Source organism: Postia placenta (genome assembly GCF_002117355.1).
Source record: "Postia placenta MAD-698-R-SB12 unplaced genomic scaffold POSPLAscaffold_17, whole genome shotgun sequence".
Taxonomy (NCBI): domain Eukaryota; kingdom Fungi; phylum Basidiomycota; class Agaricomycetes; order Polyporales; family Adustoporiaceae; genus Rhodonia; species Rhodonia placenta.
In genome coordinates, this window is record NW_020169848.1 from 104,893 (window position 1) to 122,204 (window position 17,312).

The 17,312-nt window shown below is 51.7% G+C and overlaps 6 protein-coding genes across 6 annotated transcripts; 4 read left to right on the forward strand and 2 right to left on the reverse strand.

The window, feature by feature from the left end:
* Positions 1–727: 727 nt before the first annotated feature.
* Positions 728–2,381, reverse strand: POSPLADRAFT_1061266 (hypothetical protein; the record flags this gene model as incomplete). The annotated part of the gene is made up of 11 exons (XM_024481362.1): positions 728–840; positions 891–1,003; positions 1,060–1,122; positions 1,172–1,343; positions 1,404–1,488; positions 1,541–1,648; positions 1,708–1,784; positions 1,843–1,895; positions 1,943–1,985; positions 2,041–2,272; positions 2,328–2,381. The coding sequence occupies 11 exons, from the start codon at positions 2,379–2,381 to the stop codon at positions 728–730; spliced, it is 1,113 nt and encodes a 370-aa protein (XP_024334365.1).
* A 1,174-nt stretch (positions 2,382–3,555) lies between these two features.
* POSPLADRAFT_1185553 (hypothetical protein) lies at positions 3,556–6,438 on the forward strand (the record flags this gene model as incomplete). The annotated part of the gene is made up of 25 exons (XM_024489155.1): positions 3,556–3,605; positions 3,655–3,747; positions 3,806–3,830; positions 3,888–3,916; positions 3,971–3,979; positions 4,034–4,105; positions 4,166–4,199; positions 4,265–4,358; positions 4,417–4,511; positions 4,566–4,610; positions 4,669–4,717; positions 4,776–4,841; positions 4,896–5,011; positions 5,064–5,109; positions 5,171–5,181; positions 5,243–5,283; positions 5,348–5,442; positions 5,501–5,565; positions 5,627–5,688; positions 5,738–5,759; positions 5,814–5,886; positions 5,937–6,000; positions 6,065–6,094; positions 6,152–6,198; positions 6,251–6,438. Exons 1-25 carry the CDS (start codon positions 3,562–3,564, stop codon positions 6,436–6,438), a joined length of 1,515 nt encoding a protein of 504 aa, XP_024334366.1. The 5' UTR covers positions 3,556–3,561.
* A 784-nt stretch (positions 6,439–7,222) lies between these two features.
* POSPLADRAFT_1185557 (hypothetical protein) lies at positions 7,223–9,509 on the forward strand. The gene is made up of 10 exons (XM_024489156.1): positions 7,223–7,328; positions 7,382–7,468; positions 7,531–7,834; positions 7,886–7,992; positions 8,049–8,161; positions 8,220–8,235; positions 8,311–8,474; positions 8,535–8,867; positions 8,933–9,352; positions 9,412–9,509. The coding sequence occupies exons 1-10, from the start codon at positions 7,249–7,251 to the stop codon at positions 9,426–9,428; spliced, it is 1,641 nt and encodes a 546-aa protein (XP_024334367.1). The 5' UTR covers positions 7,223–7,248; the 3' UTR covers positions 9,429–9,509.
* A 1,107-nt stretch (positions 9,510–10,616) lies between these two features.
* Positions 10,617–10,927, reverse strand: POSPLADRAFT_1061269 (hypothetical protein; the record flags this gene model as incomplete). The annotated part of the gene is made up of 2 exons (XM_024481363.1): positions 10,617–10,836; positions 10,887–10,927. 2 exons carry the CDS (start codon positions 10,925–10,927, stop codon positions 10,617–10,619), a joined length of 261 nt encoding a protein of 86 aa, XP_024334368.1.
* A 981-nt stretch (positions 10,928–11,908) lies between these two features.
* Positions 11,909–13,307, forward strand: POSPLADRAFT_1061270 (hypothetical protein; the record flags this gene model as incomplete). Its single annotated transcript, XM_024481364.1, has 2 exons — positions 11,909–12,637; positions 12,705–13,307. The coding sequence occupies 2 exons, from the start codon at positions 11,909–11,911 to the stop codon at positions 13,305–13,307; spliced, it is 1,332 nt and encodes a 443-aa protein (XP_024334369.1).
* A 2,100-nt stretch (positions 13,308–15,407) lies between these two features.
* On the forward strand, positions 15,408–16,858 carry POSPLADRAFT_1049817 (hypothetical protein; the record flags this gene model as incomplete). Its single annotated transcript, XM_024479847.1, has 4 exons — positions 15,408–16,355; positions 16,469–16,546; positions 16,592–16,781; positions 16,839–16,858. 4 exons carry the CDS (start codon positions 15,408–15,410, stop codon positions 16,856–16,858), a joined length of 1,236 nt encoding a protein of 411 aa, XP_024334370.1.
* Between the last annotated feature and the right edge of the window lie 454 nt (positions 16,859–17,312).

Sequence of the window (17,312 nt, forward strand, 5' to 3'; positions counted from 1 at the left end):
GGTTCATACAGAACTCTTGACATTCCACAACAAGTTCACACTCGAAAATTTTCATTCTATTTGTGTATCTAGTGGACTGCACATAGATAATTTACATATTTTTCCGGAGACAGCTAGCTAAGAAAAAACACAATTCATGGCAAGTGTTTCAGTGACCGGTGGTGTTTCAGTGACCGGTCCTATACTGTATCAAAATCGAGAATGTAGAGCTTTTCAGCCCTCAGTCGTCCACCGCGAGAGCTTCTTCGTGCAGTACAAGGACCTGCAAGTAGTGTTGTGCGGAGGTCGAGCTACACTATTGTATGTCACCCGGGTGCATTGCGTTACTGCCAGATTTGCAAAGACAATAATCACAAAATCTATATGGAACTCGCCTCGAGTCAAACACAAATGGCAGTAGAGCCTGGCCGTTGGTCCGAGTAGGACTTTCATGCCTACCCAAAAAAGCGAGCTTGTTATTACAGACTAAGAACCGACATGAGCGTATCGAGGCATAGGGTGACGTTGCTCAGTCGGTTCATGAGCCACTGCAGAGTGCTGGTCGCGGTTTGGGTTCATTCGATCGTGCTACGTTCACGACTGTCACGCATCACACTGTGTCACAACAGTCACGACACTGTTTGTACCAGATTCTTTTAAATTCGACGGGTTTAGACTTCATACAACGTAGGTACAAGTAGTTTGTACCAGATTCAAGAATCACATCTAAACCAGCTATCATGCTACATCATGTGTAAATCTTCTCGTTCCAGCCCGGAAGTATCTGGGCCGTTCTAAACTTGGGATCGGACAGGACGACATTCTTCGTGCGCTGCCACTTCTGCTTCGCAAACGTCCATTCTACGGTACTTATCAGTGGAGCACTAGGCACGTCGATGACGATCACTCACGTTCCATAGTCGGAACGGGATTCCCTGACTTCTCGAACTCGTTCTGAGTATATCCCTCCCGCTGCAATACAGGGGAATCCTTGATTGTCGCAAGCACGACGTCGTTGTTCGGGCTGAACGGGAGGGTCGGCTTCCATATTATACGAAGCATCAGGAAACTACCACATACCGTTGGAAATACAGAAGACCGAGGCGGTCAACATGTTCCTGGTCCTTGGGCGGAGCATGTACACTGTAGGGTGTCAGTGATTGAAGCCGGACACGCTCAAATGGAGACATACCGATGGATCGTGCTCCTGACGTAGCCTCCCGTCAAGAATGACAGAGCGTCACAAGTGTTGACGGTCAGGGTGCCGTCCTGCGGCTTTACCCACTTCCACTCGCCGGTTACGTGGTTCTTGATCTGTAGCGCTGCGACAGGCTGGCGGAAGAGCAGCGTGAATGACCCAAGATCTGTCGTATTTGCGAACATAAACGCCTATAAATCCATCGAGATTGACAATTGGTACGCACCAGTGTGTCCTCCACCCCAGATCCTGTTGAGCTTCTCGTTTTCCTCTGGAGTGAACTTTGTGTACTTCATGTACCGGAGATGGTCCTACGAGGCTTGTTAGCCTTCGAAGAAATTACGCCAAACACGGATGTGTCACCTCGCTCTTCTTCGAGTAGTCATGGATTTTGTTTAGGTAATCCTCTGGAAGTTCAAGCGCGATGGCGAGCAATTGATGTAATGGAGTCAGGACCTCGGTATGCAGTGACTGTGACGGAGAAGCATAATTTAACCGAGTACATAATGTCCCTATCAAGATAGGCTCACCTTGGAAAATTCTTCGATCTCAGGGAGGTGGCTCTGAACCAGGTCCGTGTGCTCGTGCTTAAAGAACCCGTCGAACTCTGCATGATTAATATGAGCAAATAGGTTGTGATGCAGATCAATATAGAGGTAACTGACTCGGAATATTGTAAACCTCTGTGCGACCTCTCAGGCCAGACACAGGGTCCAGACTGCTGGAGGTTTAGTAGCGGCACCAGTAGCACAGCTTATAACACACATTCTCCGACCAGCTGGGACGTAACCGTTGTACTCGCCCTCATCTACGAAACAGAAAGTTGATTGTTGCTGAAGCATGCGCTGGGATGAAAGACGTACCAAGGCCTAGAGGGATGTACTTGAGCTTCTCCTCTAGGGGAAGCTCATAAAAACGGTTCCCGAGCGAGAACTGGCGGTTTACGCGCTCTTGAGAGATGTTGAAGTTCTTGACATAAAAGAAACCGTCCTCGCGCACGGCCTTGACCAGCGTTTCTGCTAGCTGTTTCTTCCCCTCAGGCGTGGTGAGGAGGTTGAAATCCAGAGTAACCAGATCAGCCCAATCCAAGTCTTCCTGAGGAGAGCTCGTCGTTTCGGTCTCACTAGATATTGTGCACGAATATGCTCACCTTCGTCTCCGCGACGAAGCTGTAGGAGCCAAATTCAGGTACAGGGACGGGCATAGCTAATTTGCTGATTGAGCAGGAGGATAGGTTTCGACGATCGAGACGCCTTCTGTAGAGATATACCCTGGCAACTCATGCATGAGAAGAACTCGAGGTCATCCGGTCTAGTCAAGGAACGCAGGACTCACCTCAGGCGCAGCTCCAATGGTGCAATCCACACTAGCAGACTTCCAAAATGGACTGAGTAATCCGAACTGGAAACAAAGTCCGAGCCTCGTATCTCGATTCGAATTTCAAGCGAAATAGCAAGCTGATAATGGCGTTCGAGGCAACAACTTCAAATTCGACAACGTGACAATGCGTCAACTGTTCGCAATTGTCGGCCTGCCAAGACTATTTCTCGTGTTTAACCAGGGCAGCCACTCATTGTATAGTCCATTGGAGACATATCGGAAGCCTTCTGGGTTCTTGCGGAACTCAATAATCGGGTGTATCGAACAAGCAGCAGAAGGCTTCCCGCGTGAAGCACGTCAACGAGCGTTATGTTCCGACAGTAGCTGCAGATGAGGCCCTTGTGGCGTTTAGAATGATGAGTAGCTAGCATAGGGGGGCTGTGAGGAGACATCTACAACGTAGAGGACCGCTGAAACTTGAGCGCTTGAGCGACCTCGCCATTCTTGGCCGGAAGTTCCCGACGCTATTGATGGCGTCAATGATGACTGCGGGACCAAATTATGACGTGAGTGCAACCTGCATCCTTCATCAGGATGAAATGTCTCGGTCCCTGCCTCTGCAGGCAGTCTCTCTATGGCGCACATGCCACCTATCACGCCAAGGAGCGCAAGCATCAATGTCTGCAATGTATGCAATTGGAGTTATCAGCTGATAGGCCTAAACGCCAGCTCTAGGGCGTATTCGTGCTCAGTCCCCATTCACGACTTCTTTTGCGTGCTTTGGCTCGTGACCGTTCTTCAGAATGCTCGCCCCAAATGGCAGTATCGAGTCTTTCCGAAGCGCTTCCCTGCGTTCCGGTATTTGCAAACCCACCTATCTTCCCCGAATAGCTTATCTTGTAAATGATGCCATCCTGCTCCTGGATGAGTTTTGTGACACCCATGCAGTGAATTAGGCTCGCGCGGCCAAGGGCTCGTTCTAAAAGCCTGAGCGTGGATCATGCTCAGGCTGCCTGTCCCGAGCCTTTTGTGTCCGGGCTTCCCAAATCCTGTGTGCTGCTCAGATGGCCGACAAGCCCAAGAAGCGAGCGCTGAAAACCTACATCTGGTGAGTTCATGGTCCTGCTTTGGCTCTGCTCGGCTGAAGGTCTGTCCAGGGACACATGGGATAAACCACCAGAAGAGAGGCGGTTCTTGTTCAAACTTGACGCCTGCCTCTTAACATATGCGGCGCTGTCATATTTCAGCAAATAAGTCATTGATTCGCGTTTTGTTCGGATGATCGTCTCATTCATGATCGATATATACGTATCTCGATCAGCAGAATGTCACGGTACGTCTAGTCGACAACACTATTTTCATAAAGTGCGGTGTACTTACAGATGCATAGAACGCGTATGTCTCGGGGATGCAAGAAGAGTGAGTGCCGTAGCTCATGGATTCCCAGTATTAGTCTCTGACTTCACCGAACAGCCTTGGCCTGTGAGCTGAGCCGACGTATCCAAGACGGTGACATTAGCTGACCAGCAATGACAGACACGGCAATGAATTAAATTACATCACGACTGCGTGGACATGTGGATATGTCATTGGACAGATTCCCTCAAAGTATGCATCATCTGAGGTCGCTTCATCTCTGCAAAGAGTGACTGATACACTCTCGCCCAGTATGCTGATCACAAGAATCCGCCCCTCGCTATGGGTTCGTCTTTATTCGTCGTCACAGTGCGAGACACCTCGTCTGAGACGTGTTATTGCTCCAACCAGATCCCGCTTATGGAGGTGATTTGGAGTGTACTCACAATGACACTGGCTGCGTCGAAGAACTTCAGCACACTTGTGGCCATTCGGTTCTTCGTCGGTACGTAAAGCACTCTGTCGCTCCTCACGCCTCGCAGGACTCGCTCAACTTTGCACAGGCCTAGCGGAGTCCACGTTCTATCCCTCTATCCAGTACGTGATTGGTAGCTGGTACAAGCCTGAGGAGCTTGGTAAGCGGGCGTGCATATTCCATGTAGGCGACTGTTCGCCTCCATATTGAGTGTGTCCTGACGCTCGGGGCTGTCAGACTGCAAGTGCCTTGGGTCCAATGTTCAGCGGCTTCCTCCAAGCCGTGCGTTGCGTCTCACACATTATACACTATCCTTGACCACGTGTATGATGAAACACAGGGCGCATACGATGGCTTGAACGGCAGATTCGGCCTCGCGGGATGGAGATGTGTGTATTCAAGCACCTTGTTGTACCTATCTCTTCGAAACTGATATGGCATTTCAAGGGCTCTTCATTATTGACGGAATTATCACCGTCCCGATCGCAATACTGGGCTTCCTCATCATGCCAGGTATTCAGCACATCGATTGACACCCACCCCATACTGAAGGCGTGCGACAAATAGACCTGCCGTCTAACACACCGCCCTCGATGTTCTACACTCAGGCGCAGCTCGAGCTCGCTCAGCGCCGCATGGAGGAAATTGGCCGGAAGCCTCCAGCGCCGTTCACAAGGAAGAAGGTATGACGCAAGCGAAACCGTCCAGATCATCGAATCACGGCGAGCTTCACAGATTATTGGCTTCTTCCAGACGTGGCATCTGTACCTGCTGACTCTCCGTATGTGTCTCTGACTTCTGTGATCACCCCTTCCATGACTGATCGGCGAGCCCTGCCACAGTGTATATTCTGGTGCGCTAAACTGGCTCAAGATGCTGTGCATGCACGAACTGACCATCATTCCTCTCGGTAGTTCAACAACGGTGGCAATCCCGCATCCTCAATGATTTTCTGGTATGTAGAATTGTTTACATACCTTCTTTCTTACACCGAAGGCTCACGTCAATTATGTTCGCAGGCTGAAGAGTTTCAATACGCCTGAGAAAACGGTGTATACCGTCGCACAAATCAACACGTACCCAATCCCCATGTATGCGGTACAAGTAGTCACCAGTCCGTTTTTTTATTAAGCTTTGACGTTCGAGAATGCTGAAACAGGATTTTCCTGTAGCACTTACATGGGCATGGTGGTCGGATGCTGTGAAAGCCCGGTGGCCTCCAATGGTACTTGCGGGGGTGCGTGTGATAGCTTGCCTTCATTCCCTTAGATTAGCCTCATCTAAGGCTGGGACTCCAGCTATGGAACATGGTCAATTGCATAGTGCTAGCAGCAACCCCCCTGTACACGCACATAGCAAGGTGCGCGCCAATACGCTTGTCTGAGTACGTCGATCTGACAACTTCGCAGGCGATGGGTATTCTACTACTTTGTACGTTCATTGTTCTGCCTGAGGCATGAGCACTCCCATTAATTGAGGCTACAGACGATAGTCACCGGAGGGCTTTCGGGACTGATTCTCGCGTGGGCGAATGAGTTGACAGGCCATGACAGCGAGAGTAAGCATCTCCTTTTCTGCGACTAAATTGGCCTCTCAGCTGCTTTACAGAGCGTGCATTCGTGGTTGGCTGTTGCAATACCTTTGCATACGTCGTTCAGACATGGCTTCCGATGTAAGCCCTGTCGGCCCTGCCCTAGTCATTCGTATATGTATGACTGATGCTACCTTCCTGGTAGTGTACTCTTCCCGCAAGTCGAGCAACCTCGGTACGTCCCCACGTCTGCTTTCTCCATATCTTGTCGCTCATTGTATGAGGACTGTAGCGTGTTCAAGGGCAATGTCGCGACGGCGGGAATCAATTTCGCGATGGGTATGCTCCCATCACGCTTCGCTCCCATCGACACGCTGACTCGCTCGCATAGTTTGCACCGCCCTCACAGTGCTCTTCCTGTCCCGCCGCGATGAACGCCGGGCCGCAAAGAAACAGGGCTTCGGAGGCGAGGCCACCTCGAGTGACATCATGCTGGAAGGCGATGAGAATGCAGACCCCACCAAGGTGAAGACGCAGGAGTCAGACCTTGTCGTCGAAATAGAGGAGCTGAGGGCGTAGCGGGCGCGGATGACGATGAGACGAGGTCAGGTGGTGCTGGCCAGCTGTTAGACCGATATGTGTATGCGTGGCATCAACCTCACCGTATGACTCTTGTTGTGCAATGTATGATATTGAAGCGTGATGTGCCATGTTACAAGCTTTGGGCGCACATGTTGTGCTGTACTGGATGAAGACATCAAACTCGCATAGATGCGAACTCATCACGGTTAGCATGTCGTGTGGGATCAAAACTCTTTTGTCCTTTCTTTCCTCTTGTCCCATCCTCAGACAACGTTAATCCTGAAGCTGGAAGCGCCGCGTCTAGCCTGCGGCCCCGAGCTCTCTCACCTTCCCTCTCGCTCTTGCCTGGACGCGCGACGTTCGGAATCAGGCTTTATCTAGAGCGACCGAGAGTCGTGCGCATTATTGGATCTTTTTACTATCTCTTACAACGTACCGTCACCCGGGCACATATTAACTCGCCTAGATCTTCTGGGCATATCTTATCTGATATGATTGGACCATGACGGTTCTGCTCGCAGAGTTTGGGTTTGCACGATCCTCTTGGGTTGGTGGCCTGCGCCGTGCACACGAGAGGATAGGATCTTCGTCTGCATGTTACGACGTCTCTGCACCGACATTTCCACGCCAGCTATCATATGTCGAGACTTATGCATTGCATAAAGCACACTCCGACAAGAGGATGGGTCGTCCCGGGCCGGACTGGACGAGCCCCTCGGGTGAAATTGAATCCAGTTTCCTTCCTCCTTGACTGCTCCTTCCGCTCACCCGCTAACTCTCTCTCGCCCACCACATCGTCCATTCATCATGGCAGCGCAGCTTCCCATTCCGGTCTACACAACCCTCAGCGACGCGCTCGGTGACCTGCAAACGGCTACCGTGCAAGCGTGAGTGCCCCCCTTAGTCCTGTACTCATACATGGGCTCATACCGGGCTTCAGCGAGCGATGGAACAGCGTGGTGCAAGAGTACGAACAGCGGTTTGGCAAGAAGCCCGCATATATCGCGCGAGCGCCTGGCAGAGTCAAGTACGTAAAACCTACTCCCCCCATTCACCGCGATCGCTCAACGATCGACACGCCGACCTCAGCCTGATCGGAGACCACATCGACTATGTCCTCTTCGGTGTCTTTCCCGCCGCTGTTGAACAGGACATCCTCATCGCGTGCGGCCCGTCCGACGCCAATCCAGACGCACACCCCGGCAGCGTGGCCGCGCACAACCTCGACCCGCGATATGGTCCGCAATCATTCGCCCCGATGTTGAAGGGCGCACCGATCCCGTCGGCAGAGGAGCAGCAGGAGGCTGCTGGCGCGGTGCGCGCTGAGAGCTGGTACTTGGATATCAACAAGCGGGAACTGCGATGGGAGAGCTATGTCAAGGCCGGGTACTACGTGCGCCTCCCCGTCCCGCCGTCCACATTGAGGGCTTCTGACAATGCGTAGGGAGTGTTGGACCGGTTCTTCCACCCATCCACGACCGATGAGCGGCCGGCTCCTGTCGATCTCCTCGTCACTGGTTGTGTCCCTGCAGGGTCTGGTCTTTCCTCTAGGTATGCCCGCGCATCACACAGTTTTGCAGCGAGCACGCTTCATTCTGCCATTGCAGCGCTGCCATGGTCGTCGCGTCGACCCTCGCATTCTTGGCTGTGAACGACAAGATATCCGGACTGACGAAGGGCCAGCTCGTCGAGATGTCAATGGAGAATGAGACGCGTGTCGGTGTGTGCTATGTACGCTCGAGGATGGCCCAATCTAACCTACAATATACGGCAATTAGGTGTGAACAGCGGAGGGTGAGTCCTTGCATACAGCCTGTTCATTCATACATCCTGTCTCTAGCCCAAACATGTGCATTAACCTGGACATAGCATGGACCAGGCAGCTTCTGTGATATCGATGCCAGAGTCGGCGCTCTACATCACATTCTTCCCCTCGTTGTCTGCTGAGCCCATCCCACTACCGACCCCGCGCACGGTCCCCGGCGCTGTATTCGTCTGCGCAAACTCGCTCGTAGTTAGCGATAAGGTCGTTGGTGCGTGCTGCACCGCACATTAATCTGACATCCTCTCACTTTATGATGACGGTACTCCAGGCGCGAAGACGCGGTATAACCTGCGTGTGGTTGAGACGCTTGTCTCCGCGCGTGTCCTTGCCCGCCATCTCGGAGTCGCACTTAAACCAACCGAGCGCCCTACGCTGCGCGAGGTTCTCGGCCGTTGGCTTGGGTACACCGAGGCGAAGGACCAGTCATCCGATCTCGATACCGAGACGCTGAGGGACGGCCTGCAGCGTGTGCTGCCCGAAGTAGAGAAGCTGCGGCCGGCACGGACCGACGGGCAGCTGGGCGTGACAATGGAGGAGATGATCGAGTGGAGCGGGCTCGAAGAGAGCGTGTTCCGCGAAGTGTACCTCTCGTGGGTTGACGGTGCGTGTCCTCCCCGCTCTCATCATGTTCGCGTTGGGTGCTGAGAAGCAGGCGTGATCGATCAGTCGAGGCGACGCATTTCCAGCTGTTCAAGCGCACGAAGCACGTCTTCGAGGAGGCGCTGCGCGTGCTGCAGTTCCGCGACGTGTGCCTGCGCGCGACGGCCACCGCAGGGGCACTCGCGGAGGGCACGCTACGCGAGCTCGGCGCGCTGATGGATGCGTCTCACGATAGTGCGGCGGTGTTGTGCGAGAACAGCTGCGCGGAGGTGGATGCGCTCGTGCGGGCCGCGAAGGACGCGGGTGCGTACGGCAGCCGCGTAACTGGCGCGGGGTGGGGCGGGTGTACGGTGTCGCTCGTGGCGGAGGACGCGGTACCGGCGTTCATCGCGCACATGCGCGAGGCCTACCCGCCGTACCGAGGGCTTGACGATGGGGCGCTGAGCCAGGTGATCTTCGCGACGAAGCCGAGTCGCGGGGCGTGTGGTGAGTGTGCCTCTTGTTGCGTTGGCATCTGAGTGTGTGCTGATGGGTTGTGTGTGTAGTGTTGAAACTAGAGTGAAACGGGCGAGAAATTCTGAAGAAGCGAACATCACGTTATACGATAGTACTCTAGACGAATCTATTCGAAATCTTTCCCTAGAACAAGTTTGTAATGACTCGTGTCATCGGCACAGTCAACACGATGGAAGCTCGAGATGATAAGAGCAAGGGCTTTGTGTTTCTCTGATACATGTCCCCGTTACATGTCTGTAAACTATCTTTGTATCGACTCTCGCAGAGCATCTTCAAGGTCCTGAATGCATCGTGATTTCGCCTAAACCGTCCTCACATTTGTCTCGTGCTCAGCACCTGTTCAGATTCATGACATCATCTTGCGTTGGCGTTGTAACATGGACATGTCTTTACTTTGTATCATCAGCATCCCTACAAGAACGGAGCCGCTCTCATATCCCCCGTGTGCCCTGCTTTCATTGAGGACTCGGTCCTTTCCGCCTTGGCGACAAAGCAAGCGACTCCCGTGAAATACAAAGGAACTTATCAGAACTCCTTAGCCAACACATCATAGGGCAGGTCGCGCACCACAAGGACTGCTTTTACTACAGTCTCATGGTCAGTCACAGCCCATCTTGCAAGCAGACTCAAACATGGGCCGAGATGGTCTATGAGACTGTAGTCTATGAAAACTGGAGAAGTCTCGCCAATAAGCTGGACTGCTCCTTTTTCACATCCTCAATTTGGGTCACCCAAATGGACGACGTGAATAAGGTATGATTGTATCAATCTGCAGACCAGGCTTGTTTCAGCAGCATCACGACAGAGCTGTTAAACACAGCCATACTGACAGACCTCTGATGGACCTCTGTTGAGTTCCTTTCATCTTGAACAACTCCAAGTTGTTTGAGATGGTCAGCGCCCAACAGAGTCCTGGTTCTGACTCAACTTAAGCTGCTCCTTCTTCATATCTCGAAGTTCAATGGTGATATTGTTGATCTGCAGATGGAACATTTGTAGTGGAATAGATAAATAAGCAATGGTCATACTGACCAATAATTGTTGAGATCCAAACATCTCATATCTTCCCGTGGTTCTGTAAAGTCGATTCCAGGCGCTGCGGCCATAGTCAGTGGCATGATCTGGCGTATCGTCTATGGTGTTTTAGCACTTAGTATGCGGACGGTAGCAGTATTCTTCAACACTTACAATAACATGGAGATGGTTGAGGCACTATCGTACCGCTGGTCGTCGGTCAATACAAGACGGGGGGAGCTTGCTGGCGGCCGGAGTGGTTCCGCGACGTGTGCCTGCGCGCGGCAGCCACTGCGGGCGCACTTGCAGAGGGCACGCTACGCGAGCTCGGTGCGCTGATGAATGCGTCGCACGCCAGCATGGCGGTGTTATGCGAGAACAGCTGCGAGGAGGTGGACGCACTCGTGCGGGCCGCGAAAAACAAGGGCGCGTACGGCAGCCTGTGAAAGAGATCAGTCAGTCTTCGCAGCGCTCTAAACTAACTTTGTACGTTCGAGGGGATTGAGGCGACGAAATCGTGGTGGTCGACATGATTACACTTCATTTTTAGCTCTTGCAAGGCAACGTGTAACAGGAATGCTGGCCGTGGCCTTATTTTGTGGACAAGGAGAACATTACTGTAAAATGGATACTCTTCAGGACGCAGGTGCTCGGTATTAGATCCACCCAGGTGCAGTTCTCCCAAACCGCTAGTTGCAGGCCAATAAAAGAAAAGACCATATTCAATACCGTTGTAATGCTTTGCTAGCAGAGTTGATATACGCCAGCCTGTCATGGTGAAAGGGGGAACGAGGCAGGTGTACAAGGGTCCATCAGTAGTCCGAGCGTGGTGTGTGGGACTCGAGAGCGGGTCGGCGATGGCGTGACGGCCGTCTTTGACTTTTGTCGAGGGCATAATTTGCCCAAGCGCCAGCATATCCTGACTGCTCGTGTGGACACGGAACTCCTTGCATATCTGAAGATTGTCCGGGAATCGTCCGATGACGGAAGGAAAAGGATGATGTCGTAGTTCAGAACGAGCAGGCTACTCGATTTCCGAGCAGCATCGTCCTGTAGATTACATATCCCCTACCCGAACATCCACTAGTAAGCGGAAAATCCTAGCAGATTCTGGCGTACGACATATTAGTCCTTCGCGAGCGCATTGTTCAAGTTAGAGGACGGAAGTGAGTTTCGACTCTCGACTCTCGCGCTTGAGCGTGACGCTGTGCGTGATCATGAGCACATGATGATGATCATTTGTGTGAGCGGCCGCTGCGGTTGTGAATCCGTACGGATAACCGACACGGTGACACAGAAGTGGGTTCCGCTTGGACGTAGCCAGCTTTTTCAAGGTATGTATCACCTTCTGTGTCTCAAAATCTCACTCGTAAAGTCAGTAGAGTTATATCAGAACAAACTTGTGTAGCAATATGTCCCACTTGTCGGGAAGCGTGGGCCCGCCATTTGTTGCTGGACAGCGGATCACAATACAGGATCTCCCAGATCGTTATCTTCAAGGAGATACACCGGATGTCATTATCCTATGACTACATCACTGCTTACCCGACTTTACTGGAGGCCGATCCTGATTATCTTCAATACGAGCTGAACCCCGACCTCATTCATAGGGAGCTATGGTGGCCTCATGCGAATAGTGTCGGATGGCTTCGTGCGGACAATTTGTTTCCTGGCGCTCTCATCTGTGTATGTTCGCATTGGATGGATGTTCTTCGACAAGTCTCCGTGTTCTGGACACGCCTCATCATCTTCGTTGATGATGACCCGACCCCCCTCTCAACCCTTCAATTGCATCTCTCCCTATCTCGCACCCACCCACTGGAGATTAACATCCTCAGACATTCCTTTTCCTGCGATGACCCTCTCGAGCGCTCCCGGGTCACTGCGGTCATGAGAACACTTCGTCCTCATGTTTCCCGCTGCAAGGTCCTGCGAATGGCGCTGAGGCACCATACATCACTGCCGCATCCTTGCATCGACATCCATGGTTTAGGTGATCAGCTTGAAGTCCTCCAGCTCCAGGCAGGCGATGAGGATGAGGATGAGAGAGTCGAGAATTGGTATGAACCAGATCAGATGCTCGGACCATTCAGTACTGCCAAATTGGAAATCCTGAACACAGGGTCGAATATCTTTCATGATGTGTTTGTGGTTCCAAAGCAGCAGCTGGTTCTTCTGACCGAGCTGACCATCAATGGGGGTGGCGAAACCCAATACCGCGATCTCTCCGTGCGGATGGTGGTTTGCTTCGTTAACGAGCTCCCGAAATTAAAAAAACTCAGTCTCACATCACCTCCTGTGTACTGAGGAACCGAACTTACCACCCCCGCCAGTAAATATACTCGACCACGTGTACTTCATGGCGATCAACGCAAATGTATTATCCCAATTCTTCAGGCTGCGGCACAACATCATAGGCTTCGAGACCCAATTCATCAGCTGCGATGCTGCCCCACTCGACACCTCCAGCATATCCGACTTGACAATTGGTTATATGACTGCCGAAAAGGACATTCTGGACTATCTACGGGAATGGGACTCCTCTGAGTGTTGCAGACTCGTCATTTATGACTGTCCCAACCTCACTGCCAATATCCTCGACAACTTCTGTCATCCACTGGAAGATCACGACGGGGAATGGCTGTGTCCGTACATGTCGGACCTGGAGATCGACTGTCCCCATCTATCCAGCCGTGACGTTCGACGCGTAGTCGAGGCTCGACACGAAGCTCATGCAGTCACCGGTTTTGTTGCAGCCGACGACGCTCACTTCGTCGTTATGTCCCTAGAGAGTTTGCGCGTAATACAGGGAGCGGACAAGCTCTATGAAGATGACAATGAATGGTTCAAGAAGCATGTCGAAGATTTCGAATGGACGAGTGAGAAACTTGAATTCGGCGAGGACGTCTGATATTACTCGCGTTGTAAGTCCTTCGACAGAGAGGATCATACCTAAACTCATCACTATACAATGTATGCACCCTCCTCATTGCGCAGCAACGTCAACCGTGTGCCAGTGAATCACGGACAATGCGCGTTTCTCGACAACAGTGGATGTAGCTGTCACATCAGCGACTGCGAGTCATATTGAATAATCGAACACTAGGTAGTAGTGTACATTGGACATACGACACGCATGGAATACAGATATACAATGATCAGCTACTAACGCCTATCTATTTCAACGAGAGCAAAGTGCGATGACGAACATGAGGGACCAGGATGCGCCAATTGCATTGATTCCAACTAGATGCACCATATCAACCACGCTCGATATCCGCCCTTGTAGCGCAAATGCTCCGAGCGCTTGCCCGCTTCTGCCCACCATACTCATAATTCGGAAAGCATTGGATTACCCTAGGACTGTTCCTTCATGCGACTGCATGTTATTAATGTGGACGCACAGTCGGACTCGGCCCTACCTGTTTCGAACGGCGGCTGTGCCCGAGGGCTTGATCTCGCGGCGTCTATGTCAGCCTCTTGCGTTGCGCCGGCGATCCTGAACTTGAAGGTGATGGAGAGATCACATCTACCTATGGCTCATGAACAGGCATTAAGCTTTGCGCGGGTGATAACATCACTGCAGTGACACCGCCCTTTTCAACGTCTGCACAGATACACGTAGCTCATATGGAGCGGCCATCGGACCCTTTGCGAGTCCCTCGCAGGACGTACCCTGACAACTCTCTGCGGGTTGCGGGCTGATGCAATTCTCTGCTGATACACATCTCATTCTGCTAGGCCACCTAAACATATCTATGTCGGTGCCGGAGAAGTTGTTGCAGTCATTACGTTTCACGCGCTTTTGACAAGGACTGACTGAGCGACCAACTACATCATCCCGTCCTTAATATCACAGACAAGCTTATACATGGATGGATTTCTGCGGATGTCCCGAATACGGGTTTTTTCGAGCAGGAGCAGCCGAAGCATGTATATTCGGCATGTATGAGTGCGTACTCACTATATGCTGTCAATCCACTATTCCTGACGTGTGTCCTCGTCTCCCTTCGCACCTAACTTTGAAATACGAGAACCATTGTGAGTATTTCTGATATTTCAGCTTGTTAGTTGTTGGTCTCGTGTGGCTTACGTGTGCCTTACATATCTTTTTCATTGCCTCTAGCAGAACGTGCATGCCATGTACTTCCTGAAGTCAGTTCCTCAGCTGGACTTTGCATGAGTATGAGGGAGCCGAGAGGCTAAGCACGTCGAGCCTCATACATAGAAACATAACAATCGCTCCGACGTGCAGGCGAAGCGAGGTAGAGACCACAACAATAACCAAACAACTATGTCTACACTTAATCACCGTCGTCCAAAAGCGGTAGGCTTTGCCATCCCGGTCACACCTGGGCGCAACTTGTCGCTCCATGCGTTGTATCTGCCGACTCAGTTGTCACTATCGCCGGCTCAAAGTTTTGTGCAAGTTTGGCCTGCCATGGAATCCTGGGGTCGCTGCGTCGAACTTTGCCTCAAGCGCTGACTTTGCGGCAAGCATGGACCTACCGGCTGATCGGTGTTGAGATACGCAAGTGAGCCACCACTTGCCTTTTCGACGCCTGACCGCCGAGGTTGATTTATTTTGCTAATTGACTCACTGAACAAACCCGACAAGCGACTTCTCCTGACTGACGTACAGGGTGCGATGTCTGGTCTCTGGGAAGAAAGTTTACTCACTACAGATGTTATTGTCAAGCATGGCATGAGTCGAACGCTGCGGACACGACCATGTGGCACGGTGGTGGCGAAAAGCGACTCAGGTACGAAACCTACCCGGGGATGGTTTTATCAGTATATATGTCCACTGAAGTGATTGTCCTCCACCCCACAAACCCAACTCTACCGCGCTTTCTAACGAGTAACTACCGTTCGCTGTCTCATTTGTTTTTGGCGCTGTTCAAAGACGGTATGTCTGTGCTTATCCTCCGGATGGTCTAACGTCGACAAGCACAATTTCGCTGACATGTTTTTTGTTACTATCTAGTCTCCTGCTTTTGTCGCTCGCAAAATGTCACAGACGATCGATGATTACACCGACACCATAGATTTGACATTCGATGCAAACCTTAGAACTCCCGCGGAAGCTCGCATGTTCTGCGATGATATGAAACGTGAAGGGTATACGCGAACGCCATACTTGAAAGAGCTCCGTCTGTCTGCCGACGCCTGCTGGAACATAGACGTCGGGCTCTTGTCAGATCTGCTATTTTCCACCTGCAATTTGCGGTTGCTTAGGCTGGCTCATAGCGAAGCACTGTTCCAAAAGGACTTGTCGCTCTCCAAAAACATCGCATCGCTCCACACCCTCACAACTCTCGAACTGTACGACGGAGGCCTTCATACGATCGAAATGTTTACCACGATGCGTAGCAAACTTCTCCGAGTTGTCCACATCACTGACCGGAACGATCCAACGCACCGCGTTTATAATTATGCGCCGTTCTTCAGTTGCGGCGCCATCCGGGGTCTCAAAACCCTCGTTCTCGACTCCCTGAAGTGCGACGACAAGACCTTCGGCTCCGAGGGCCGGAAGCTCAAATTCAAGTCGGTGGAATCACTTACCTTGAGCCGCAGCAAAGTGCCCATGAATGTCTTTGTCAAAGCGTTTCCTTGCATCAAAAGTCTGATTCTGGCCGAAGTTACACCGAGCATCGAATATCGTTGGCCCTATTTGTGCAGCCTCGCCGTCGATCTACTCAGCTGTTGGCCTATCGCATTCAACGTGGACCACCTGATGATCACGCGTCTCGACACAGCTGAATCTCGTGGATTAATCGAGCCAATTCTACAAGCTGTTAAGCATATGATGCCCCACGTCTTAACCTTGTCCCCGCAATCGGACATCGAAGATGAGTTTTGGAACGGCCTGAAGGTCTCCGTGCCAAGCGTCGTAGCGCTGCAAATACGCTTCGATGATGTTTTAGCCGTCAACGCTAGGACGTTGGGGAACCGGCTAGTGAGTAGAAATTCACAAGTTCATCATTTTACATACTCCTGACGCTGTTTCAGGAGTCCCTCCTCCCAATCATTTTGTCATCCCAGTTCAAGATGTTGAAGTTCAGAATACAGGTTTGGGCGGCTCAGGCTCCTCACCCTTCCGTTCATGCACGGGCCACCGGCAGCCGCGTTTTTACACGAATTCACGAGGTCTGTACGACGTTGCCGGACAAACTTCTCCTCTCCATTCATCAGCATGCCCTCTCGCTGGAATACCTCGTTTTCGAGGTGTTTGAAGGTCGATACATGAATACCGGTGTGAACAGTGCCATATTCACGCATAGGTTGCAAGTCACCAGGGACATATCCGGCGGCAAGCAGATCACCGAGCTGACGTCCGCCAATGACTCTGTCCTACTTCAAGAAGTCTTGCGTGATGTCGACTGTGAGTACTCTAAGACTCAGTGGCCAGTCCTCTATCAAACTGACAAATGGTGCCAAGGTGATGCTCCGGAGTGGTAATTAGGTAGATTCAGCGGCATTGCAAGAGATGTGGATGTATGCTCTCGGACGGACATGTACAGTTGCTTTGTCCTGTCTGGATAATTCATGGTCGTGACAGCCCCCCTACGCTTGTGCGAGTACCAAGGAAGATGTCTGTCGACTCCCGTATCTACTTTAGCAGAAGCACTCTCATCGTACGAACAGTGTCCTCGTCTCCACAGTCCACATTCAGGCCGTCATTCCGTTCTCTCTCAGCTCTGCAAACCTCGGTTCGATAAGGGCTATGTCATTCGTAGAATTGACTCATCTTGCAGCGTACAGAATATAATAGTAGACCGATCATTACTAGCAGGAGCTCTACATTACGACGGGGCACCTCATGACTATGGTGCTCGAACGAAACATAATACGCTGTCAAAGAGGCTAAAATCTGACGCCACTACGAGCACCCAGCTCAGCGTCGTGAAGCACT